Below are 26566 nucleotides of genomic sequence, written 5' to 3'. Positions count from 1 at the left end.
CTGCTTATATGAAAAATGCTTTCCTGTTAAAAATGTACTGACGGTACACATTTGCGTCTTAAAATATATATTTTTTTTTTTATTGGTGCACCTGCATGCCTGTTAGATGAACCCCTATATATATAAAAAATTACTATTATTATTATTTTTTTTTTAACAACACTGTTACAATATCTGTGGATAATAAAAAATACCCTGTGAAATGTGACAGATAAGGTGGATCTTGTCCAGTTGTATTTGTTTCTTTTTTCACATTGATGAAAGCCATCTGCTCAATTCATCGCTGGCAAGCATTGAGAAACAATAATTTGAAAATGAATTTGTTTGATGGGTTTCAAACCATTTCAAACAGTCTTTACAGCTAACAAGCACATTTTTGAGGTTAGCCTGAAATACTGTAAATTGTATCTCTGTTAATGAATTACTGACATTTTGTTTCTTTGAAAAAAATATCCAGTTTAAGGGTTATTCTTGTGTTTACACCTATGGAAGAAAAAATGAAGACATCTCTAAATTAAATCAATAAAAAGTAATAAAATAATAAAACGATACTAGATTACTGTACATTTCATTATTTCTAGATACTGTTAGTAAAGCTCTTTTTAAAGTAAATATTAAGGAAACAGTCATGCTGCTGATACAGAGCACATCCTGCCTCAGCATGGCGTAAACCACATGGTATGCAATGTTCCTCTTAACTTGTTTCCGCTCATTGTAGCCGGACACTGCTGGTGCCCTCAGCCAAAACAAACGCTGCTCAGTGTATGTTTTATGATCTGTGTCCCAGCTGGATATTAACGAAATACTACAAAAGGTGCTGTCTGATTGTACACGTGTATTGCCAAGCACAAAACAAATATGTATCCATAGAAAACCTCTTAATACGTCAGATTTGATAGTGTGATTTTCTTTCTCCTCCTTTTTTTTGTTGTCTAGTTTTGCCAGCCGGCGGGATGGCAGCTGTCACGGGAGAGGAAGCAGCCAACCCTCTTCATGGTGGTTCTGACTGACATCGACTCAGACCGGCACTACTGTGCTTGTCTTACTTTCTTTGAGGCAGAGATCAATCTCCAGGTAAAAGGTCTCGTTTCCCCTTCTGCTTTGTTAATGGGGAACTGCATGCTTCTTTCAGCGATTGTCATTAATGCTGTTGCATTGAGTACACTGAGAAGGTCTCCTCATCTGAACATGTGTTTTATTTTAGTATTACTAATAGTATTGCAGTTGTGTTTTCCTTGTGGCATCACAATATCAACACATGAAGTAACATACTCACCAGGCTTGGAGTAAATTCCTGCTTTTCAATTCAGTTTCCAATTGCTTTTTAAAAATCTATTTCCAATTCCATTTTAATCAGTGCCAACACATCAATGGTCAAACTTGCAATTAGCAGTATTCTGTTAATGAGCTTCTCACAGTGGCAACAAATTACTTAAATTGAAGTCACTGTTAGTCAATTAAATTGTCTTCAAATAAAAGCAGTTGGACGATCACAGCAATTATTATGTCTCCTAAAATATAAATTGAGAATAGATTTTAAAAAGGAAATGGAATTGAAAAACAACAATTGAGTCCAACCACAGAACTGCAGTGACATATACTTGGATATTGGAGATCTTGGATATTTGTGAAAAGCCCTACAATGACTTGTTAATATGCAATAGCTAATTTTACTTTATTCCACAGTCTTTCCTTAATCGAATTACCTTGATGTTACCAACATATATGCCTGGATCACCTTTTTTTTTTCCACATTTCAAAAAATAATTTACAGCATAAATCGCTTTTTATACCAGACAACCCAAGGCACTGTATATAAGTTCAAGGTAAAGGCACGATTACAAAACTTGACTGAACAAAAAAATGTCTTCCTGTAATTCTGCTTTTAAAAATGTGTAGTTAATACGGGGGAACTCCATTCAATGATTTAGTGCACCAATGACCAGTTCACATGTGTCCCTACTGTAGTTGTGAAGGGTCTTAAAAGCAGGGAATATCACAGATCAATGCGATTAGCAAAGGTCCATCAAAAATGGATTTACCGTCTTCTACCCTGGATGCAATAAACAGTGTCCATCTGTCTTACCCTGGTGACGTTCCCAAGTTGGTATAAGGAAATCTGGGAAATAAGTACCATGGAGATCAAAAACAACACTGTGTATTTGAAACTGAGGAATCCGGATGGAAATTAATTCCAGACAGTGCCAAAAGCACTCAGAATGCAATTTATCAAGAAACATTACAAGCGTAACTTACCACAGTACTTGAAAATATTTACATACTGCAACTTGGTTCGCAATGTCCCCACAATTCCTCTTGCTTATTGCCAGTAATTACAGACTGTTAATGGGAGTTTGATTCTAAGAACAAATCAAATAAGTCCATCCCAAATTAAATTTAAATACTCCGAGCTAGAGTAATTGACAAAAAGCTGCCTTTTTGTGACATCCTATAAGAAGTTTGCATACCGATACAGTGTCTTCTAATACCATTTCCTATATTACAAATCTCGTATTAATATCTAATGATATCCCTTTCTTATAACCAGCTGTCTATTAAGACTGCTTTATTCAGTCCTTTTGGTGGAGTGTTTTTCGCTGTACTGTGTATCCTATCAATTGATTATTTTTGTTAACACTAGAAGGACCGGAGATATACTCATACCTAGAAGGACCACAGCAGTCTTTCTGACAGCTGTATTCAAAACACTGTAAGTAGTATAACTTTGAGTGCACCACAAACATCTGAACAACTGAAGCATATACTGTTTGTGTGTATGTATATGTATATGTGTGTAAAACGTTGGGCAGCTGGCTCTTTGAGCTAATATATATATATATAATATACAGTGCCTTGCAAAAGTATTCAGACCCCTGACCAATTCTCTCATATTACAAATGGTACATTGAAATTTCGTTCTGTTTGATATTTTATTTTAAAACACTGAAACTCAAAATCAATTATGGCATTGGCGTCTCTTGCGGGTCTCAGCGGGGTTGCCAGTTTCAGCTGTGGGTACACGCTTGGCAGTCTCCCTCTGTTCCAAATGCTTCTTGCGAAGTTCCTGCGCTAACTGTAAAATATATTCTCTCCTTGGTAAATTCTTCTCCATGCATTCTTTGTAAAGTACCCAGGAGTTGATGGCTGCTAGGTCCAATACATTGTAAAACACCTGAACAGACCACCGTCGGGAGCCAGCTTTCACGGAATACTTCCGTGCCATCTGATCCAAACATCAACTCCATATTTATTTGCGTAGTAAAACTCCACGGTCTCTCGTATTTATTTTCACCAGTCCCGATGCTAATCGACTGACCAAAGCAGTGCAGCTGGCAAGCAGGCTACAGCCTTCAAAAGGCTGATTGAAAACAATAGACTGTCAGTCATTCAGAGTAGAGACTAATCTGATTTACAGCTAAACACATTGCGGACTGGTAAATAAAAATAATAAAGTAGAATACCGTTATGTATAATCAAAATACAATTGTTTTCTTTGTGGCCGTCAATGTGACTGCTGCCGGTGCTTTTAGGTATAATGTAATAGATCTCCTTTATTTCTGCACTCCCACGTTTCATGCTTTGTGAGAATATTTAATATACACGGACAGAAAGGTACATGAACGCCTATCCCCATATGTGTTACCCGACTGGAGAAAATTACATTTTAAAACCAAAAACGCCAAAATGACTGCCGCGGGGCTTCTAGTGTTAAAAGGTGACCCATACAGTACTCTTCACAGAAGCCGGTTTTAACTGATAGAATAGCTGGGGTCTGCAGAGCATTTAGAACCAGTTGCTTTTCATTCCATGTAAAGTTTCTCAGTCATTCTGTCTGATCCTTTAGTTTGCATAGAAATGTATTATGCACTATGTAGATTTGTGGGTTTTTAAGTTATTTGTTTTGTGAATGCTAAATAAATGTTTTCCTCTTTGATATGTAAATATTGGTTGAACATTTAGCTGTAGTTTGCAAGAATCTAAAGAATGTTAGTTTGCAAAATGTGATTTCCCCCAACCTCCCTAAAGGGGTACATACTTTTCCAATTACTTTGGTTGGGTTAGAAGCGTCCCATGACTGCATTGTTTATTTCTAAACATCCTGTTGGTTTTTTGTAGCCCAAAGATAACAATGGAACATGCCATGTCATATGGTCATTAGAGAAGAATTTAATATACAGGCTTTATCATAATCATATAAGCAGACTGTCTGCCTTCTAAAGCCATGAGCTCCTGCTATCTATGAACTTAGTCACCAGGACCACAGCGTTTACTGGACTACACACTAGGGGACATGAAAATACATTAAAAAAAAAGGATACTGTATTCCTGCCAACAATAATGTGTAATATATACAGAACCATTTGCCTGTAACTACATTTATAATTAATAATGATCAGTTTGATGTGTGTTGCTGGTAAAATGTTGTGGTAGAAAACAGCACTGCACAAGAAATCTTATGTTGTTGTGTTGAATTACAGTAAAGAAAAAAAAAAGTATACAAAAGCCATGTATTGATTTGCTAATCAAATACAAGAAAATTAATACAATTAGTTCATGTTCTGAATCCATTTTTTTATTTGTTAAGGAACAGACAGAAATAAATCAGTTTGTCTGTTTTAACTGAGCCTTAGAATCATTCATCTTAAAAAATTGGCCTACATTTTAATTTTTTTTTTGGTCATGTATGAAAATGTCAATAATTAAGAATTCAGTTAACATTGTCTTCAACCCAGATGTAACCTGACATGAACTAAATTCGAATGTAAATGAGTTTAGTTTGCCATTTCACTGTGTATTAAATCAAACATCCTTCAGAAAACATCTTTGCCAATATGCAAAGTTTTATATAAAATATGCTGTAATGTCTTCAATCATGAGCATGATATACACAGTTTAAGAATCTCTCTTTTTGCAACCAGCACAATTCTAGGACCATTCATCCCTTTCCACTATTTAGCTTGTATATTTTATTTATTATTTTTCTTCTTATGGAAACAATCGTTGATAATTCAGATTATCTCAAATTCTGTGACCCACCCAAATCAATATAAAAATAGCATTTTGGCCTTTGATGCTCATACACTACTGAAGCTATCCAAATCGCCAACACCTCTTCTTGGCTTCTACTGTGTTGTGATCATCTGCAGCTGGCTCTACAACTTCCAGTTAATTACGCCAAGCATCCTGTCTGCTCTCAGTAGACAAGGGAATAAGGAAATACAGAGTGCACACCTGACTACAGAACATTTCAACTTTAATCTGTTAGGAATGTTCAACAAAACAAGTGTTTGTGTGACCTTTTAAACACTCCCTGGATGATCTTTGTCCGTGTGCTTTCCAGCATTGGTTCTGGGTATTTATTTTTTCCATTTCTGAAATGTGGTTACTTTAGATCGCAGCTGTCCCTCAAAATTAGATTTTCTGGTGGTTTCCTTTTTCCCCATACATGCCTTGTGAAGTGGTCCGACTGGCGTGCAATATACATTAATGCCTGCAATGAGCTCTGAGATTCGCACAGAGCGGCTGTGCATTTTGGGATGATTTAAGTGGAGTACCCTGATGTGGGATCCCACAACCTGACTTACTGTCGGTTCAGTGTTTTCTTTTTGCCACAAAGAGCAATTTCTTTTAGCATGAAAGAACACAGTGAACATTAATTAAAAAAAACAAAAAAAACTGCAGCATATGGACATGTTACTTTAGCACGCTCTGTGGGTCTGTGCAGGAACATTTCAGATCCCCTATCCGGCCGTTATATAAACGACTCTGCTCAGAACTGGGCTTGGTGTTTAAACCGTAATTAAGGAGATACTGATAATATGTTCTCTCTTTACAGTCTTCCAGCTCCAGATTCAGGAACAAAACAGCAGGCTACTTGCAGTACCTACCAGTGAATTTATACTTATAAGGTGTTTTGTGTATTGTGCTAAATGCATTGTTAAAATATTGTTTACAGAAAGTGATGGTTTGTTTGAATGTCTTAATTGGCTTGTTTCTGTGGATTTTAAAGATGTATATTTTGGCACTGCTCTGGCCCAAACACTTTGTATAAGAAGTTTTCTGGCAGTGTCAAGGCTAAGGATGCACGTGTGTTGAAGTACTAATGGGGAAGTTGGTTCAGTTCGGTAAATAGGTTATCAGAGTAATGCAAACAATCTCTGTACTAGCAGTCATGAGAACTTGACTTTCTCTTGCCCAGTCAGCTTTCATAATTACCCTTAAGTTTCATTTTTTAGTACAGAATGAAACTCAAAAACTATTAACAAACATCACATGAAACGACTTTGTTTTTGGATGATTTTCACTTTAGCTTGAAGTTACCAAAGTAAAAAACTGAGAAGCCATCTAGTGCGGTAGAGAACCAGAAACACCTGTACCCTTTGTTTTGGTGTTTTATATTTGAATAAGAAATTTACATGTCACTAACTGCCCCTGGACATTCTTGAACCTTCACAACCTTGATTTGAACTTGGCAGTAAAGCATTCAATTGGAATTGTCTCTCTCATGAAATATGCAAGTTAAACTAAAATCTCAGCATCTTTTGAAAACCACTGAACCACTAAACCATTCAAAACTATAACTTTTAATGCTCTGTTAAGAAGGTTAAATACGAAACATGTATAACGCTTTTAAATCCCTTAGACAGCAAGCCTTGTCTCATTAGTATTAATTTGTTATCTGACAAGTAGAATCTCTGAGCATTCACTCATTGGGATTCCAAATCAAAACCATTTCTTTGGTACATTTTGGTAAAAAAGAAAATGACCATCATAATAAAAATTGTCTGACGAGACCTTTGATGAAATCATTGAAAAGGTCAAGAGGGGGTGGATCGTGAAATTGCAACACATTCTGAAATTCTAATTGAGAATTCTCTTTATCGTCTGTCTCTTTTGAAGCCCTGGTTTTGTACAGTTGTAGTGTTTCTGTTTCACATTTACAAGGACGTTGTTGGTTTTTTTTATTTTTTTTATGTGGTATCCATGTTTTAAACATGTTAACAGCTAATTCACAATTTCAAACTCAGGGCATTGACAAAAATGAAGTCAAATCCATTACAGTATAACACTTGCAGTATGATAGATTTATATCACAATGTTACACAGGTTACAACATCATCCTGTTTGGGAACTGCAGGCTGGGGAATACAGTCTCACCACAAGGAGGAATATGTAATTTACACCTAGAGAAGTCTGAAACCCTACTCTGCTTTACTGTTTGAGAATCTGTTTTCGGGGATCATTGGGTTGATGTGCTTATTTTCTTTTCTTATTACATGGAGAGTAATTTACAGCAGGGAACAAATTTAGACTGCTGTATAATTCGATCTTTTTTGTTTTTAACCATTAGGAATGTGCCAGGGATAGTCATCATCTTTTGTTAGTGCAGGTCTATAGAAGGTGAATTGGAGATCAAACAAAGAGAATGCAGAACTACGAACAGGGCCTCAAATGACACCAACTGCCATTAAAGTGGGGCATCTCCTAAAAAAAAAAAAAAAAAAAAAAACTACCAGTTGCAGTATTGTGACCATAGCCAGATGGTTATTTTTAGCACACATATTTAACTTCCTTATTAAACAGTTTGACAATTTGAGGAGGTTTACCGTGAGTTGGTGGAGTACAGGGCGGATGTTTGAAAACCTCTGTTTTTTAATTGTCAACCCCAGGGCCTGCATCTTGAGCAAGTTATTTCAGATTCTTCAAATATTTTCCTCAAGTGGTCTGTTTAACCATGGAGCATGCAGAGTAATTAGTTAGGTATCGTAAGTATTTGGGGGTGTTCGTACGTTATTCTTTGGTCAAGAATGTACAATTCTTCAAGGATTTGAGCAAGGAGACTGGCTGTGCCTCTCCACATGCTACAATGTGAAGGCATGAAGATGTTTTCTGTGGGATGTGGTTGCAGTTTGGTTTTTTGTGTCCTGCTACGGTAATTTGTTTGTACGGTGACTAATGTTGGTGTGCTGTTCCAAGAGTAACGTTGGTCTGTTTCAGATTAACCTCACACATTTAACACCTTTTCCTTTATCATATCCTATCAGTTATTCAGCAGAAATGTATCATCTGTTAGCCTCAAAACACTCTGATGCGACAGAAAGGAATGTTGACTTTTTTTTGTTTCTTACACCAAGACCTGTAAAGTTCACATTTTTCTGGAGGTGTTTAAACTGAATTTCTTACAAGAAATGGAGGATACCCCTGCAATAGTTTTTCACCTTCTTATTTAACAGGCAGTTTCATTGTATCTGCAGATTGAGAAGAAACTTGATATATACAGTATTGTTCCCGGTGAAAGCCCTGCTGTGAATGGCTGTGTGCGGAATATTGGGTGGCAGGGAGGAGGTTAAATTCCTCCCTGTAAAAACACGTGGGAATGTGGCTGGAGCCAGCCACAGGTGTAAATAAAGGGTGATCACGGGTGTTGGTTTAGAATTGTGATGGTGAAGGAACGGTGCGGCGGAGTGTGTTTTGTTTTATGTATGTAAATAAATGCGCGCGAGCATTTGAATTGCAGCATTCTGGTCTCCTCCTTGCCAACGCTACCCGGTCACATACCAAATAACTTCTCTCAATTTTCTCTGGTGCTTTGTTGCTAATAGTGTTCACTGTTCCTGTCTTCTAGGGTTCAAAACATGGAGAAGAGGAAGAGGATGAAGAGAATGGCTTGATACAGCCAGCGCAAGTATTTGCACCAAAAAGTCTTGTACTGGTCTCGAGGCTACACTTCCCCGATATATTCAGGGTAAAATACAGCAATATCTGGTTCAGTGTTCGTTTATACTGTAAAGGTTTCATTCAGACCAGGAAACATGAGAACACTGTCTAATGATATGAACACTTTACTGCTGGGACACTAACATAAAATAATAATACCAAACAAAACTAGACTTGCAATCTGTGTAAGATAAAGGTAAACAAATAGGTTTTCTTGTCTTTGTTTGGGTCATTTTGACCTGGCCCCTGCAATCTAAAAAAAACCTTAATGATCATTTTGACCTGGCCCCTGCAATCTAATGTCTAAAAAAAGTTAATGATCAACTACAGCACATGTACATAGTCCCTGTAATTTGAGCCTAAACCAGAAGTGCTAAAGAGGAGCAGCACTTTAACTTCTAATAAACACAAAATGATGTTTTATGTTCTCATGAGGAATACAGCAGCCACAGTAGAAACGAATTGTAAGACAGATAGTTAGCATGTTGGATTGCTGCTGCAAATCAAACGGTGTGACTTGCAACGGAATAATTTAAATAACAAGTGTGCATGATTTCATTGATATTATGGAATTTAAACATTTTGGTTCAAGAATGCACATTTTGAAAACAAAGTATAGAAATCAATTGGAAAATATGGCATCATAAATGGACAATCAACAAAATAGCTGTAATTAAATGGACGGTGTTGCACATTAGGGTTATTTTACTTTCTTGTAAACCGAGTAGACCTTCGCATTGCAAATTAGATTAAAGGGTCATTTCCAACAGCTAAGAAATGAATGCCAGGTAAACCTAAACTCATCTACCGATTTTACTGAGAGATTTTGAACAGGTCATTTATCCACAAATTCGTTTGTTCTCCCTGCTGTATACCTGGACCCCACCTGAAATGAGAGAAACAGTGTTGTGTGTCCCTATGAAATTCTATGTTCTGCTGTTTTTAATGCTATCTGAACAATATTAGCCCTCATTCAGATGTAAATGACCATAATAAGCAGTACTGCAGTAACAGATAGATGTTGGCTACAGCCTTTCTAGCTAGTTGCATTGCTCTGCTGTGTTTTACACACAACAGCCTCACTGTAAATCTAGAATATCTGCATGTTATAAATACATATAATATAAAGACCTGAGTTTGTTTATTTAGCTGTTTGGGGGGAAAAAAACACACACACACACAATTTTTGTTATGCTCTACATTCTACAGCAGTGCAAAAGGGTTATTCATTTGCCAGCCCTAGTTTTCAGTTTAATGCTGAATTGCTGTCTGACTTGATTTCAAGGTTGATAAAGGGCTTATTGTAATCACCCCTGTTTTTAAATATGTATTTATTAAAGAAGGAAAACTAATAAGAAATGTTTTTTTACAAATATCTTCTGCGTCAAGGGATGTTATTTTGTTAAAGTTAAAATCATTTTTCAAGTTGTGTGTGCGGTAATTATAAAAATGGGTCCCAAAACTGTACCATGTGTGCTCTGTTTTTTCTGTCCCCACAGGCTTGCCTTGGCTTGATCTACACAGTGTACGTTGACAGTCTACACTTCCCTCTGGAGGGGCTCATTGCAAACCTCTTCACATGCCTCGTGCCGGTTGCTGGTGGTTCTCAGGTGAAGAAAAAGGATTTATTTTCCTTGTTAATTTAATTTTGGGAGAAAGCAAATGATTCCTTAAATATTTTCTGTCTGAAAGGGGATCACAGTTCAGCTTTGTCTCTGTCCCTGTGGTCCAGTTTTCAGAGACGGCTAGAATTCCATTCCTGACTGAGGTCACAAGGGTTAATTTGGCACTTGGATTTGTTACTCAAAAACTGCAACAATAAATTGGAAGGTAGACGTCTCTGTACATTCAGGGTATTTTCCTAACTCTATATACATTTGCTTCAAAACTATTTATTTTGTGTTCTAAAAAGGAGTCATGGTTCTCCTTGCCCTATTCAGAAATAACTTTGCTGTCAGACTTGCTCACAGTATTGCTGGGTTTTGCCTTCATCGAAAGTCATGCGCTATTTTAAGTTCTACCCAGGCTGCCATCTACTTTTAAATGAAAAACTTTGATGTAAAAGCTCATACAAGTAGTAGAAATCAGCTGTTTTAAGTTGTATAAATTATTTTTCTGCTAGTTGAAATGTTTGTCATTGAATTTATTTAGTTTTTTTTTTTGTATTTTTAAAATTGGCAGTATTCATTTTTTTGTAGTTATGGATGGTGTATATAATAGTGTAATGTTATTAGTATTATCATCTATAAGTGAGTGAGTGGGGAAAGCTGTCTGGGTATGAATGTCCCTTCATCTATATATTTGAGTTCCTAGGTTGTGCTTTCTGTATGTTTGGAATACAGTATGTACATCTTGATATACGATATAAATGTTTGGACTTGCACATTCTTGTAAAAAGTTATGCAAAGTAATATATCAAATGCATTTGTGGTGGTCCTTGTTTTATAAAATCCTACCAGCTGTTGTAGTCCTACCAGCCCCTCAGTTATGTTATGCAAGAACAGCAGGGTGTCTGAGACAAAAAGTCCTTGGCACTGTTAAGTGTGTGACATTTATTTTCTCCTAAGAAGAATCTAATTTTCTTCCCAGTGTTTTCCAGACCTTTTTTTAGATCACTCTTGCTTTACAGTCAGTTTAGAGCAAAATAAGCATATGTTATACACTGAACCAAACATGTTCCTAATGTGCCTTTCACATGAGGTTCTGTATTTTGCCTGTAAAACAAGTGCTTGTCTTGCTAATCCTTTTGGCATCAAAGACTTGGTAAGCACATACTATATAACTCCAAGATTAACATGCTTTACCAAATATTTGTTGTCGGCAGGAGAAAGCTTAAATGATTTCAACTTTCAGCAGGTATCACTTTCATGTCTTTCTAGATAAAAAGGTGGTGACAGTTGCGCTTTTGTGAATTTTTCATTATATTCACGGATGCCATCCTAGCTTTAATAAACGGTGGATTTGCAAAATGGTTTTAAATATCAACTGTGAGGGAGTTCTTTGTATTTGTGCCAAAAGGGGTTCCGAATAATCAAAGCTGCACACAAGCAAAGTAAAAACTCTATGTATATCAATTATCAACATTTCAGATCCATGTACCCTTGCTTTAGTCTTAAAGGGTACATAAGGACCTTTTTATTTTATTGTGTTACATGTTCCCATGTGTTGCTACACATGTAAGGTGTGTGAATTGTTTTAATTATTTTTTATTTTATTTTATTTTATTTTTTTTACATTTTGACAACTTTTTTAAACTTTTATATTGCATTCCCTGCCTCAAGATGGCTTCACATGTACCCGCATGGACCTTTCAGAACTGCATTTCCCATCATCCTGCTCACTGGTAAATCCATCTCAGTTACATATGTGAGTAGGAGGATGATAGGAAATGTAGTGCCACGTTTTAAAAAGTGCTCAAAATGTAAAATGAAAACTCACACCCTGCGTAAACAGTTGTAGCAACACGTGGGAACATGTGACACAATAAAATAAAAAGGTCCTTATGTACCCTTTAAGAGATAGCCAAGGCTTTAAAATGTAGTGTAGCTCTTCACTTCCTGTGCTATAAACATTTGGCGTTTGTTACACAGTACAGCACAAGAAGTGATAAAGCGCAGCAGTGCTTAATCTGTTGTGTTGCATTTTTAATAACACAATCACCTATCTGTAATGTAAAATAAACAGAGCCAAGAGATGTTACCAGTGCTAGTAAGAGCTAACAACATGTATTTTAAAGTTTCTGATCCAAAATACACATTTTAAGTAGGGACTTTGTGGGTGTGTCTGCTTGTGACTGAATGTATTAAACCCCTGTTTTATATGTTTTTGCAGACTGAAGATGAATTTGTGGTAGGCTAAGCTCCCCTTGGAAGTTGTGTTGGCTTTTCTAAACTAGCAGCGATGCCTTAGACCTTTTGGTGTGATCTGTTTATCCCCTACTGAATTTCAAACAATATTTCGATTTCCCATTTCCCTTTTTGTAGCCCTAGAAGTTTGTTTGTTTTCTTTTTGAGCTATTTTTAGATTTCTAAACTTTATTACTTACAAATGTATTTTGTACCATAATTACATATTTACATTCTTGACAGTCCACAACTGCTAAATGGCAGTGAATGATACAGCCATATAGAACACACACTAGTTGTGTGTGTGTGTGTGTGTGTGTGTGTGTGTGTGTGTGTGTGTGTGTGTGTGTGTGTTTTTTTTCATATTTTTTTGTAAAGCTATACAAAGAGTTTATAAATAAATGTACCCTACGATAGCTACGTAGCTACGATATTGAGGGACCATTTACTACATCATCATACATCATTTGAAAGAACAACTTTTCAAGCCAACATGTTATTCCCAATCAGCTGTCACCTCAAACCATTCTGTTGATGGATTATCATGCAGTGATACATTAAACTAGATAGGAACCGTGCTCCATTCTAGTGGATCCCTTGAGACTCACAAGGGTGTCTGTGAAGCATAGAACTATTTCTGAACTTGGAATGGAGCATCATCCCTCAAGAACGCACATTCTATAGATGGAAGACTCTTTTACAGTTAGTGTACTGTGTATATTGATACTGCCTTACCTACCAATTTGTAATGCATCAGAGTGACATTTTCGTTTTCTTCTTTTCTTTCTCATTGTAGAAATTGTTTTCCCTGGGAGCAGGAGACAGGCAGTTGATACAAACTCCGTTAAACAGCAGCCTTCCAGTGACCCACACAAGTGTTGCTCTCCTGTTTCAACAGCTAGGTGGGTCCCCTATATTATCATTCTTTAAATGTCCAATACCTGGTGTCCCAGGTGTTTGGATATCCAGGTTTCCAAGCAATTATTCCAGCAAGTGGTCCAGAATATATATTTGATATTTATTTATGTATTTATGTTTCTTGATTTCAAATTCACATGTTAATCCCCTCTAAATGACTCATGCTTAATTGTTTGGCGCAGTGTGTACAATATGCTATGAAATCTTTTTTTTTTTTTAAACCCAGGAATATATAGACTTGTTAAAGTTGATTTTAATCTTGTTGGGCTACACTTGATAAATAAACATGCAGATTCATTTTTAATCATTACGTTATGTCCCTGTGTTGAGAAATGCTGCCTTTTAATTTGATAATTTAATGAATGATCAAAAATATTGCCTGTCTTTTTTTTTTTCTTTCTTAATAATACTAAAATCTACAACAGTGTTTCAGATGTTTTGAACCCATGTGAAGTTGTGGTTGCCTGTGTAGTTTTCTTTCAGGAAACTTATCTGTGACCTCACAAAACTGATTACCTGTGTGAATGATTTCAGTTTTTTATGAAGGATGTGAAACTATATAACTATAACTATATATTTGTGATCCTTGTCTCGTACCATTAAGGTGTTTACCCTTGGAGTCTGTCAGTGAGTGTTGTTTGTTATGTGCACTGTAAAACATAATGCAGTATATTTCACTGCAGGGGCAGAACAGATCAGTCTCATTCTGGTCTGTGGTTGCAGATGGACTGCTACTGTTTCCATTTGCAGGGTACAATTTAATCTGCTACTGGAGGTTTAAAAGCAAATGTCACATGACTGCTTTCTCTGACCTGAACTCCAGTAACCTTAAACTCCCCGGCCATGTCGTGCTCTGACAAGATCAGGCTCCAGGGTGGTATAGCTGTGTACTTTTGCACAGCTATATATAATTTGTACCTCACAACAGACGGGCATATGGGAATTAGCAATGTATTAAGTGGACACAGTCCAGAACTCAGTTTGATTTAAATGCGTTTCATGTGGTTGGCAATGTTCTTTTATGAAAATTAAATATTATTTTCTTTTAGTTTTAATGGGATAAAATCAGATGCAAAAGTACACAGCTATACCACCGTGGAGCCTGATCCTGTCAGAGCATGACATGGCCGGGGAGTTTAAGGTTACTGGAGTTCAGGTCAGAGAAAGCAGTCATGTGACATTTGCTTTTAAACCTCCAGTAGCAGATTAAATTGTACCCTGCAAATGGAAACAGTAGCAGTCCATCTGCAACCACAGACCAGAATGAGACTGATCTGTTCAACCCCTGCAGTGAAATATACTGCATTATGTTTTACAGTGCACATAACAAACAGCACTCACTGACAGACTCTAAGGGTAAACACCTTAATGGTACGAGACAAGGACCACAGCTGTTAGGAATGGGTCTTGAAATGATGGTGTTCTTGTGCTGCAGTCTGTCTGTTTTTATACAGTAGATGTGGCTCAGCTGAACTGAATGACTGTTCTGGGGGATTGAACAAACTTTTCCTTTTACATTTTATGAGCTTATAAATCTATTCAGTTTTTTTTTTTTAAGAATTGTGCTGTATTTGTATTGTTTTTGGTTCAGTTCAATAAGCTGTACTTTATTTTTCTGTTCTGTTTTTTATTTTTTTTTCAAAAAGCACAGTCCATTAACTATTACATTCTTTTATAATAACTGTAATAATATTTCTCAATGTCATGGCATAAAAAAAAATAATTCAGCAGCACGATATCTAGCATAATGATTTTGTTAAAGCTGCCAGTGCCATTTTAATGACATTTTATAAAGCAAAATAAAAACATGACCTGGAAAAGAATGAATGCTTTATATACACTGCTGTGCAAAAGTCTTAGACATGTTGCATTTTTCTACTCTGATGCATTATCAGCATCAACAATTTACTTAAAGCCTCCACTAACCTTGACTTGCATATAGAACGAGAAACATTGAGTGAAATAGCTCGCATCACTCGATTTTCAAGGTGTGGTATCTGAAGCATAATCAACAAGTACAGAGAAACATCATCTGTAATTGACAAACCCAGGACTGGAAGACCCAAAAAGCTGTCTAACAAGGATGAGCAACACGAAGATAATATCCTTAAGGAATAGAAAGAAGACAAGCGTTGAATTGACAACAGAACTGGCAGAAGGCACAGGTGTCATTGTCCATCCATCAACAGTCCAAAGCACCTTTGACCATTGTTCCATAGCCCAGTTTCTGTGTTCTTGTGCATATTTTAGCCTTACTGCAACACATCATTTTAAGTCCTGATTTAAAGAGTGATCTTTGTACTGTTGATTTGATGGACAATGACACCTGTGCCTTCTGCCAGTTCTGTTGTCAATTCAGCGCTTGTCTTCTTTCTGTTCCTTAAGGATATTATCTTCGTGTTGCTCATCCTTGTTAGACAGCTTTTTGGGTCTTCCAATCCTGGGTTTGTCAATTACAGATGATGTTTCTCTGTACTTGTTGATTTATGTTTCGGATACCACACCTTAAATCAAGTGATGCAAGCTATTTCACTCAATGTTTTTCCTTCTTTATGCAAGTCAAGGTTTTTATAATTGTAGAAAACACTAGTGGAGTCTTTGAGTAAATTGGTGATGTTCATAATGCATCAGAGTAGAATAATGCAACATGTCTAAAACTTTTGCACAGCAGTGTACCTCATGGTTATATAATACTGAGGCATACCGGGGATTGATCTGAAAAAACTATGTGTAAATAAACTGGCAGATCAAAATATCCATATCTTTTATAGTACAGTAACAGTGTTAAAAAACAAGAAGTCAACTACCCTTATCTTAGCTAAAACCATAATCATAAAAGGCCAGCATCATTCAGACTTGATTTGAAGATTGCAGTCTCTTTGGAATTACACCATAATTAAGGAGTTACATGCAACAGTGTGCACAACACATGTTTTTGTTTTGTTTTGTTTTTCAAATGTAGAATGCATTAAAGTTTTTTGTTTTTCAAACAAATCACGGAATCACTAGAATTAAGTGAGCAAAAAGACACGTTAGGAAGTGCAGCTGCGGTGAGATGACTGGACATCTGGCACAGGTTGAAGGCGAGGTATGAAGTTATTTCAGTGCCTTATTGCTTTTAGCACTCTACTGACACAGATCTTTTTCATTGAATCCTCGAGTAATTTACCTCATTACTATAGGATCAGTGTGAGCCATTTAAACATGTTTGGCACATTATAGTTCATCAAGCTGTTTTTTCAAAACTTCAGCAGATTTGACTTTGGGTGAATTGGTCCTAGGCATGCTAATTTTGCCACTAGGGTAGAGTCTTAGAATCTTAACCAAGCTACTGTATAAGCTTTTAGTACAAGGACAAAATGTTTGATCATGTACTCTAATGTGTGAACACCCTGTGTTTTATAACACATAATTCTACAAATAAGTGTAGTTATTGCGAAAGTGATTAAATTGGGGTTGTAGTACGTGTGGTATCAGTGGTATATCTGTACGATTCAACGTGTCATATCGTGTGCATGCTGAGTTGTTTATCAGGATGCTGTGACAATAGTTTGCATGGTTAGGAGAACGGCCTTGCTTGAAATATTATTTAAATTTCCTGTCACATACAGCACTTGCCATCTGTTTTTGGAACAGTACTGCCACAGAGCTACAGTATTCCTTTACAAATCTGGCTATGTGCATTTGGTTTTATTACAATAGGAATGGAGGTGTTACTTTTAACTAAAGGGTCGGAGTGCTACAACTTTGTGAAAGGACCTTTAATACGTTTTTGTCATCCAGTGCAGTATGTGTTGTGTTGTGTATATGCTGTAACTGGCAAAGTTTACTCAAATACAGTGGTCGCATCTTTATTATAGATATACAATATTACAAACTTTGGTACTGTATGATTCATGCATACTATGTATGGGCTGTGTGTTATATGCGCAGTGAAAGTTATATTGTGAGTGTTTTAAACTTTATTTTAACACAAACCATAAAGTCCAACTGTGGAGTGTGTTCATAAATTACAGGAACTGTGAAAAATACTTTTTATCAACCACCCGAGGTTATATGAGTGATGAAGGAGGTAAAAATAAAATAAATGTCTGTGAAAACAGAAAGAAGTGCTAGTTTTCTTTATTTACAGAAAGATTGCAAAGGTAAAGGAAAAAACTACGTTGAGCTAAATAATTGTTTGCACATTCATTTGAGGGGAAAAAAACTGAAATACATATGCATCCTTTTAACTAACTGAGTGGGGTCATGGCACAGTCAACTGTGCACAGTATGTTGACCTTTGCTTAGTCTTACAGTAACTTGATGTATTTTTCTCTAATCACAGGCTGCTGTATTTAAGATATTATGCACTCAGTAACTACCTTTTGAAAAGGACATTATGCTAATGAACACTTAATCTGTGTGTTAGAGGTGTTTTTATGCAATTCATCCCATAAACTGCTGTCTGAACTCTTTAGTTTTGTGGTGGAGCAATCTATAGTACCCTTGAGCTGCTGTGCTTTCAGTCTAATTTATTTATTACATTTAGGGAAATCTTTTTTTTTCTGTTAGGTGAACTTGAGTTGGAAGTAGCTACATTGAACATGACAGCATAAGACAAACAGACAGAGTGTTCTGTTGTCGACGGAATTAGTGAGTGAAAGCTCACATCCAAAAGAACACTTTGCTGGAAGTCAGCTTAATGAAGAGGTCAGGCTTGCAAATATCCGTTTCTGAAGACTCTGCCATGCTGCTGTTGTCGTGACTGACAGCCCAATACAGATGTTATCTGTTTCTAAGACAATGCATTCTGTTTGGGAAATAATACTGAACCCAATGCAAGTAAGCTGCTGGTTTGAGGTACTGCCCTTAAATGGTCATTCTGATTTTCAATCATCAATCAAAACCTTTATTAATCCAGATGAGTCAATTGAAAACACATTCTCATTTACAATGACAACCTGGCAAGAGGCTCACAACACCACAGCAAAGAACATAAAACACAAGGAGTAAAAAAAAAAAAAAGACACATAATCAATCATAAAAACACAAAACTCAGCAGCAACTTAACTGGCACAAATGTCAGTCAGCACTAAAAGCAACCTCAAATATGAATCGTTCTAATTGTAACTTATTTTGAAACGCATTCCAGTCTTTGCCTGCTGCAAACTGAAATGAGTAATGACCAAAAACTGCAAACAACCAGTTTAATACAATGACTGTAAATACACCACAGCAATATACAAGTACTGTTATTACCAAGATTCACAGTTAAGCATGGTTTGGATGTGTGGTTTTTTTTTTTTGGTTTTTTTTTTAGCTTCTATGATAACTTCCAGTTTAAGCCTGGAGGAGCCTTGCATTGAGATTCAAGCACGTTTGTGACATTGATAGCAGCAATAGTTACAACAGGGAATGATGCAGAACAGATATAAAGAGATATTAAACAGGCAGGCAACTGAAGATGAACTTACATGAGCAACAGTCTCCTTCACAAACCCTACCTACCACAGACTCTTACAAAACAACTGGTACCGCTTGCATTGTGCAATAACTCATTAATAACTTCATTACAATTATGAAGAGCATCATGGTTTAGTAAAAGACAAGAGAGGTATTTTATTCTGGGATTAGGAGAGCCGAGCTGGGTCCGTTGACTGTTTTGCTACAGGCATAATAGACCACTTTGACTAGCACCTGATTTTGTGTTTGTTATTTCAAAGTCAAAATCGGAGAATTCCATAGGTGAAACGTAACGTTCACAAGCTCGGTTACATCATTTCTTTTGTTGACTGGCCTTAATACACAAAGCTTATTTGAGCCGCCATAGCAACCAAATTGCTCTTGAAGCCAGAGCATGTTTTGTTAATTTGTATCTGGACTAGAATTTGATATTTGTCAGTGGTTTTAGAAAGTGCTGTTCATTTATTTTATAAAGTGGTTTTAATATACCGGTTTAGGAAGCAGAGAAAGCTCACCCAAAAAAATGTTCACCAGTCCTTGCTGGAATTGGCAGGTTGAAGTTATGTACATTTTTGCTTCAGGGACACTTCTGCTTGACTCCATCAGGTGCCTGACAAGTACAGCATGCTGTCTGATTTGCAAAGGTGAGGTGAACTAACCCCTGAAGATTAACCTGTGTGAACGCAAAGGCAGTTCAGCTCTCCCTGTGGGCACCCAGCCAAGATCAGCCACACTCCACAAGTAGGCTCACATGACTCGCCTCGCACTGTAAGCGCTACTGCCTTTACTGAGTGAGCTATAGAACCTTTTGTTTAGTACTATACTTCGACAGGCAATGCTACTGTGCTTGGCTTTGTTCTTGGATCATGTTAAAGTAATTGTTTCAGGTACTATGGTACCTGCTGTTAAGTTGGTGGAGGGAATTAGGCAGGGTACTCTGTATGCAGAATTAGTGGGCAGATACTGACACTGTGGTACATTTTCACTTCTGAGCTGTGTGTGCTTCTGTAATCTACTTTGGGGACCTTGCATTAGCCTTTGTTACCAAAACACAGGGAGAAGGACTGTCATTAGAGAAGAGCTGTGTTTTTAGGGGTAAAAATCCAGAACGACGTACAGTATTGTTTAGTTTCAGCTGTTTGAATTCAGCAGGGACCCACAGCATACCGGGCAGAGGGCCGCCTAGAGAAATGTTATTTTAAATAATGTTTTTTAGGCAAAAAGTGATGAGTAACTGTGTTCCTTATCTGTGGTTTCAGCCAGCATTCATTAGTCATAGGCAATTCAAAAGGCTTATCTTAATCCGCTTGGAGCTATTACCCCTGATTTAGCATGCTGAAATTCTTCAATAGCTGGCTGAGAAATAAAATGCTTATTTTACTCATCTGAAACAGTGAAAACAGGAATTATTAATGTGCAAATTATGAAATGCTTACACATGTAAATTTGAAATAGGGTAGTGGACATGCCATAAAATTATTTTAAAAGACAAAAACACATAGTAACTCCTTCATCCATGTCTCAAGTCCCCCCAAGTTACACAACTCTGAAAGACTATGAGCGGTGACATGTTTTTAATAATTTTATAATATTGGTAATAAGGCTATTGTGCAAAACTGTAATAGGCTTGGTATCCCAGAAATGCACGCTGTTAGCACACCAGAGCCTCAAGAAACGGTAATTTTACTCGTTTCCAAAATGAGCTAGTATGAAAATCACAGAATATTTTTGGAATTATTTGTCACCAGCCCAACTTTACCATTGTCTTAGAAGCAGGTTGAAGAACTGAATTTATTTTTTTGCACCCCGAGGATCAAATCCTAATAATCCTGCTTTACAGCCGCTGTTCTCTCGTTGGCAGATGCTGGGGTTTTCTTTTTTGGTTTACACACTGAACATTACATTGCAAGTTCACGTAAGTTTTCCTGTTGAACCCATGCTCCATTAGGGAAATGAATCACAAGGAATATAGTAATCTAACACTTCAGTAAGCCACTGGCTTTCCCTGTGGAGTTCTGTTTTTCCCAGACCCTAACCAAAAGCCTTCACCGCATTACTAGAAAAGTGCTACGGATGCTTTGCTCCTTCTTCACAATAGGGTTAGTCCCTCAAGGCTAGGGTTGGCAGAGCAATGTGGGGAAATCCAGCACACTGCCAAGTAGGTCTGACAGAAATACTTCGCTGGACCTGTGCAGAGAATCCCCAAAAAACACTTGGGAAAGCACAAGCGACTCGGCCCGCCAAAATAAATTGTGGGTCAATTTACATTTGGGTTACTGATGTAATCGACTGTACAAGCACCAGCTGCTTACCGCAAAGATGCTTGCAAAATAAATCTATTAGAATTATAGGTTGTACTTTTAACCAAATAACGCACGCATTATAATGAAAAGGAGCCCTTTTCTCAGGAATTGGAGCATTTTCCCTCAATGCATATTTACTTAATGCCACCTTAACTACACCTACACAAACTGCATCTCTTTTTAAAATAAACTGAACTACCATGAGAACCGTCATATATGTTTCGTAAATGTTGCCACAATGGGATTTTAGCACTGTTAAATGCGTTACTACTGGAGTTGATTGTATAAATGATTCTACACACAGCTTTATTATACTTTCTAAAAACGTTTTTGCTCTGAGGATTACTTTTTTCCACTCACCACTTGTTTTTTTGTTTTTTTTTAAAACATCTTTTTGAGCTGTCCATGTGTAAATATATTGTAGTTTGACCTTTCGGTAGGGTTCATACTGTACCTATTTAAAAGGGAGCATGTGTTTGAAAACAAACCATAGAAGCTATTTAATTTGAATTCATAATTTTTTTTTATGTTTTTGTTTCATTCCTGTTAGTATTTACAGACAAACCTTTTTTTATTTGCTGAATGACATGTGCGTGACAGCAGCCCGTTTTTTATTCTGTTTTTTAGTGCTCATGATACTCTTTCGCGACCAACATTTTTTGAATTTTTAGAAATTATTCACTTTGTGCCTCAAACTTTGTTCTGTGTATGCAAATACTTGAAAAATGAGTCACCTAATGAAATTATCTCCATCCAACTTTGTTCATGTGTTATTTTATAAATTCAATACCACTTCAATGCAAGGAAGTGTGTTTTTTTTGTTTTTTTTCTCGGCAATTGGAAGCAGTTAGGAGCCAGTGGAAGCAGTAAAAGTTTGCCTAGATTAAGCAGAAAAAAAAATATTTCCAGTAACTTTTACGAACTATAAACTATGTTTATTTTACTAGGACATCTGTAAGAATTATGTTTTACTCAACATGTTTTATTGTATCCCAGTCTGTCTAGAGTATAGTTGAGGGTTTTAACCTTGACCCCACACACTGTTAAAAATAATGAAGAAGCACTTTTTTTCTCATTAACATTCATATTAAGAAAACAAATCTTCCATTTCTCTTCAGTAAGATTACTTTTCTTATCATGAATGTTTTTCTAAGTGCACAGGAAGACTAGGAGTGTGACAGCTCAGACTTCTTTCACCACTTATTGACCTGAGAGAAGTATTATCATGACTTTTTCTAGAATCGCAGATTCTGGTATGCCTTTTCATCTTTTACTGTAATGTGCCTCATCTGCTAGGTTCACTAAACAATGAGGCAGAATTGTTTGTTATGCCACATTGTGTGTTGAATACAAAACAATTTCAAGACACTTTCAAGACACCATTAAGATATATTATTTCTGTATAAATAAGACAGAGGCTTTTTTTTGTTTTTTGTTTTAACAGTGCTCAGAGATATTCTAGCTACTTCATAAAGGTCCAATGTTAAGGACAAATATACTATAAAGATTGTGGTTAATTTCACATGCACTCAATGCATACTTTGGTGTGAAAACTGTAGTGCATGTGACAGGAAGTACGAAAAGTCTGTGCAAACTGACTAGCACCTGAATCTGAGTCTGGCTGTTTGGTTCTCTAATATTATGTGCCTATTTCTGAGTTGCCCTGAGAATTAGTAAAGAAATGTTACACAGGAGGCAGCTGTACTACTTACTCTGTGATACGTGTCATGTTCTGAAACTATGTTGGTACAATTAAATCCAGCCTGAGGTATTCCTCTTCTGGGTGAACTTTCAACACATTTCATACTCTGAGACATTGTCTGGATAGGCTTTACTGGAAGTGGAACTTCTTTATATAGTTAGTGTATATCACTTGTCAATGTCTGACAGTTATAGCACAGGCACCTTACAGTGAAAGTTAGATCAATTCAATACCTTAATAAAACCACTGCTAGCTAGCTGGGAAAGAACTGCCATTTCTGTCTGTTTTGCACTGCTATTTCAGTCATTTCATGCTTTGTTGGCGGTGTTAAGAATCTAAATGAAAATGGGCTTTGAACAAAGTCTAGTGGTGTAATACAGACTCAATGTGTGGAAGTTTATCCTGTAGTATGAACACTGTACTTGGGGAACACTTCATCTTCAAAGTAGTCCTCTAACACAGTGGAAGGTGTATGGGAAACACACAACTCAATTAGCTGACCTTCGAATCCCGTAGTCATCCCCTGTGCATTCCAGTATAAAATAGTCATGGACATTGTCAATGTGGTTATTGTTCAGTATCACCCAACCACCACCTGCATTCTCGTATAACTGGTCACAGTTCTGTTCCAAATGTTTATGAAATGATGTGTAACCATTGACTTTATGAATATTATTTTATTAGGACAGCCACGTGGCTAATTAGATGGGGTGACAGTTTGTGGATATTGCATCATTTCATTTAAAGCAAGATAAAGGCCACAAAATAGTAGTGTCCGGCACACTGAGACATGTGTCACATCCTTAGAATGCTGGCAGCTGAAAGGTCAGCAAAGTCATAACTGAGCAATTTCCATGTTGCATATCGTATTCAACAGGATGCTCGTTCCAGAGTGGAATAGGAAGTTGTTAGAATCAACAGCCAGTCTGCTGTTTTGTTGTTTGTAAGTATTGTCTGAGTCTACCGCTGTTATTTAGGATCGGAAATGTGTTTGTGTTACACTAGATAAGTGAACTGTTCAAGGTTAAAAAACAAAACGTGCAGTGACAATATGGTGAAAATTTGAAAGGGGGACTTTCTATAGGCTATGTATGTATGTATGTATGTATGTATGTATGTATGTATGTATGTGTGTGTGTGTGTGTGTGTGTGTGTGTGTGTGTATATATATATATATATATATATATATATATATATATATATATATATGAACCTTCTTCAGGATGGCAGCTCAGAAGTCTGCATCTGCTGAGAAAAATTAGTTAAGGCTGTTGGCATGGAAACCCCAAAAATACAAACAAGCCAAATAAATGACTGGTCTAAAGCATGCAGTAATGTGCATGCTGTTTACTTGAATGTAGGCAAATGCATTTAATTACTGTGTTTTATAATACTGTTTTAGAGGTGTTAGCATAAGATACTGTACTGTACTTGTGATTTATCTTCATGACATCTTTATTTAATGCCATAATTAAAGTGTAATTTGAACCACAGTGAACATTCATCATTCACTCAGTACTCCTAGTAATCTAAGAAGAGCATTCCCAGGAATTTTTTAAGAGTGTATCCCTGAGTCTTAAGTTAATTATGCTTTAGCAGCACTGCCACGTATTTCTTAAGCATCACCCAACCAGTGGAAAATGTGCATGCACCATCACTGTTGTTTGCTTCATATCTGGGTTCCTGTTTATTGGTGAAATTCCTACAAAATGCTGAACGGAAAGAAATGTCAAGGGTATTTGTGTCGCTGTGTCTCTTGAATTCAAATCCAGCATGATAAATTGATGTCTGTATTGACATCATGTTTGCAAACAATAAGAGGAAGTCTGAGACCTGTACAGTATCTCTTCTGACAGAAGTTTCACATTCATGTCTTTTTTAAGGATTCTGTGTATCAAGTTTTAAAGGCACATTTTATTTAACTGTACTATTATTTTTTGAGAAGGTTGGTAAAAATATATCTACATACATCAGGATTACATTTTTCTCCTTTTTTTTCCTCATATCCAGGAATTCAGAATGTGCTCAGTCTGTTTTGTGCCGTTCTAACGGAACACAAGGTTCTGTTCCATTCCACCAGCTACCAGAGGCTTGGAGATGCATGCAGGGCACTGGAGGCATTAATGTTTCCTCTCAAGTATAGGTGAGACTTCTGTGTTTTGTTGGCATGAGCTACAGGTTAAAAAAAAAAATCTTGTCAGTCAAGAAGAAAGATAGGTAATGGATTATTTTCATTGAAGTTTATAAAATGGTATTGATACAGTTAACCCAAGTCTCTACTTCGAACAGAACTTGAAAAGAGGGCGCAAATCGAAGCTGAACAATTTTTTTTATGCTGCAGTAATTGCATGGACTGCAAGTGAACTAGTAACCTTTGTAACTAGGAACACGAGTCAATTACAAAATGATTATTCCCTATTTTTATTCCATTAGAGGGGGCAAAGTTCCCAAACCTTGATTTGCTGAAAGGCCTCTACTTACTCTTATGCTGTTAATGACAGCCATGTGAGATGAATGTGTCACTCTTACCTCTTTGACAACTTGCTGTTTTTCAAAGCATTACTTTCAAAACCTGCATATGACCTCTTGTGTTTCAAAAAGGCCAAGGTGCAGCCATTTTGAAACGGTAGTTTTCATGATTCACCACTTCCCATCGACGAGCAAGACGTTGAGAACCGTAAATCTACAATTAATCCCATCTGTTTTATTTAAGCTGTGCAAAGAGCAAAATGATTTTACTGTCATAAATGATGATTGTAAAAGATTGAACACATGAAATCTGTTAAAATAGATTGTATCTTGCTTTGTCATCCTTTTACATTTTACTGACATTCTGTTTTTCTGTTTATGCCTAGTTATCCGTACATTCCAATTCTTCCCACACAATTACTAGAAGTTCTGAGTACCCCAACTCCCTTTATTATTGGTGTGCACTCAATGTTTCAAAGCGAAATCCAGGAACTGGTAAGAATAACTTATGTTTACATTTTTTGTATATTTAGTATACATGAGCTTGACCTTAAGCACAATGAGAGGGTGATGGTCAGTAATAATGACTCAAACTGTGACATGCAGCACAGTATACAGAGATGAACAGTACTCAAAGTTGTGGCTGGGTGAAGCTTCAATATTACTTTTGATTTTGCCTCTTTTCAGTTAGATGTGATCATCGCTGATTTGGATGGAGGAACTATCAAAATTCCAGAATGTATCCATCTCTCCCATATTCCAGAGCCACTGCTGCAACAAACGCAAGCAGCTCTTTCCATGGTAAGTACAGACTACACCTGGCAGCTCACTTTCAGGGTTCAAAAAAGCCTGTCATTTTAGGAGAAGAAAGATGTACAGTTTATACCTGAGCACTATTATTTACAGTGGAGCATGGTTACCGAAGAACGTCAACACAAGAGTGACCATTAAACTCCATGCCAGTACTACTTTAAGGAAACCAAAAGCTTCAAAACACCCTCCCCTCCAACATCATAGACATACCAATAGTTTACCTGTGATGATCCTATCCCAGTTAATGACACTGAAGGTTGGAAATGTGGTCTGCTTGCATCAAGTCAATGCGTGTGGTAAAGCATGTGTATGCCAAGCAGTCCCACGTGATTTTACAGCTATTTACAAGAAAT

General features: G+C 36.8%; 1 protein-coding gene across 6 annotated transcripts in view; it reads left to right on the top strand.

The window, feature by feature from the left end:
- The window catches only part of LOC117432263 (myotubularin-related protein 13-like), a 128900-nt gene that overhangs the window by 54046 nt on the left and 48288 nt on the right, over positions 1-26566 (top strand). For all 6 annotated transcript variants that reach the window (XM_034053937.3, XM_034053936.3, XM_034053935.3 and 3 more), the window contains exons 3-9: positions 937-1074; positions 8627-8746; positions 10218-10328; positions 13360-13465; positions 24942-25074; positions 25787-25895; positions 26088-26201. In XM_034053937.3, coding sequence (XP_033909828.3) covers positions 937-1074; positions 8627-8746; positions 10218-10328; positions 13360-13465; positions 24942-25074; positions 25787-25895; positions 26088-26201 — 831 coding nt within the window. The remainder of the gene's footprint in view (positions 1-936; positions 1075-8626; positions 8747-10217; positions 10329-13359; positions 13466-24941; positions 25075-25786; positions 25896-26087; positions 26202-26566) is intronic.

This window comes from Acipenser ruthenus, chromosome 27 (assembly GCF_902713425.1).
Source record: "Acipenser ruthenus chromosome 27, fAciRut3.2 maternal haplotype, whole genome shotgun sequence".
Lineage (NCBI taxonomy): Eukaryota > Metazoa > Chordata > Actinopteri > Acipenseriformes > Acipenseridae > Acipenser > Acipenser ruthenus.
This window is presented reverse-complemented; position numbering and strand designations above follow the sequence as displayed.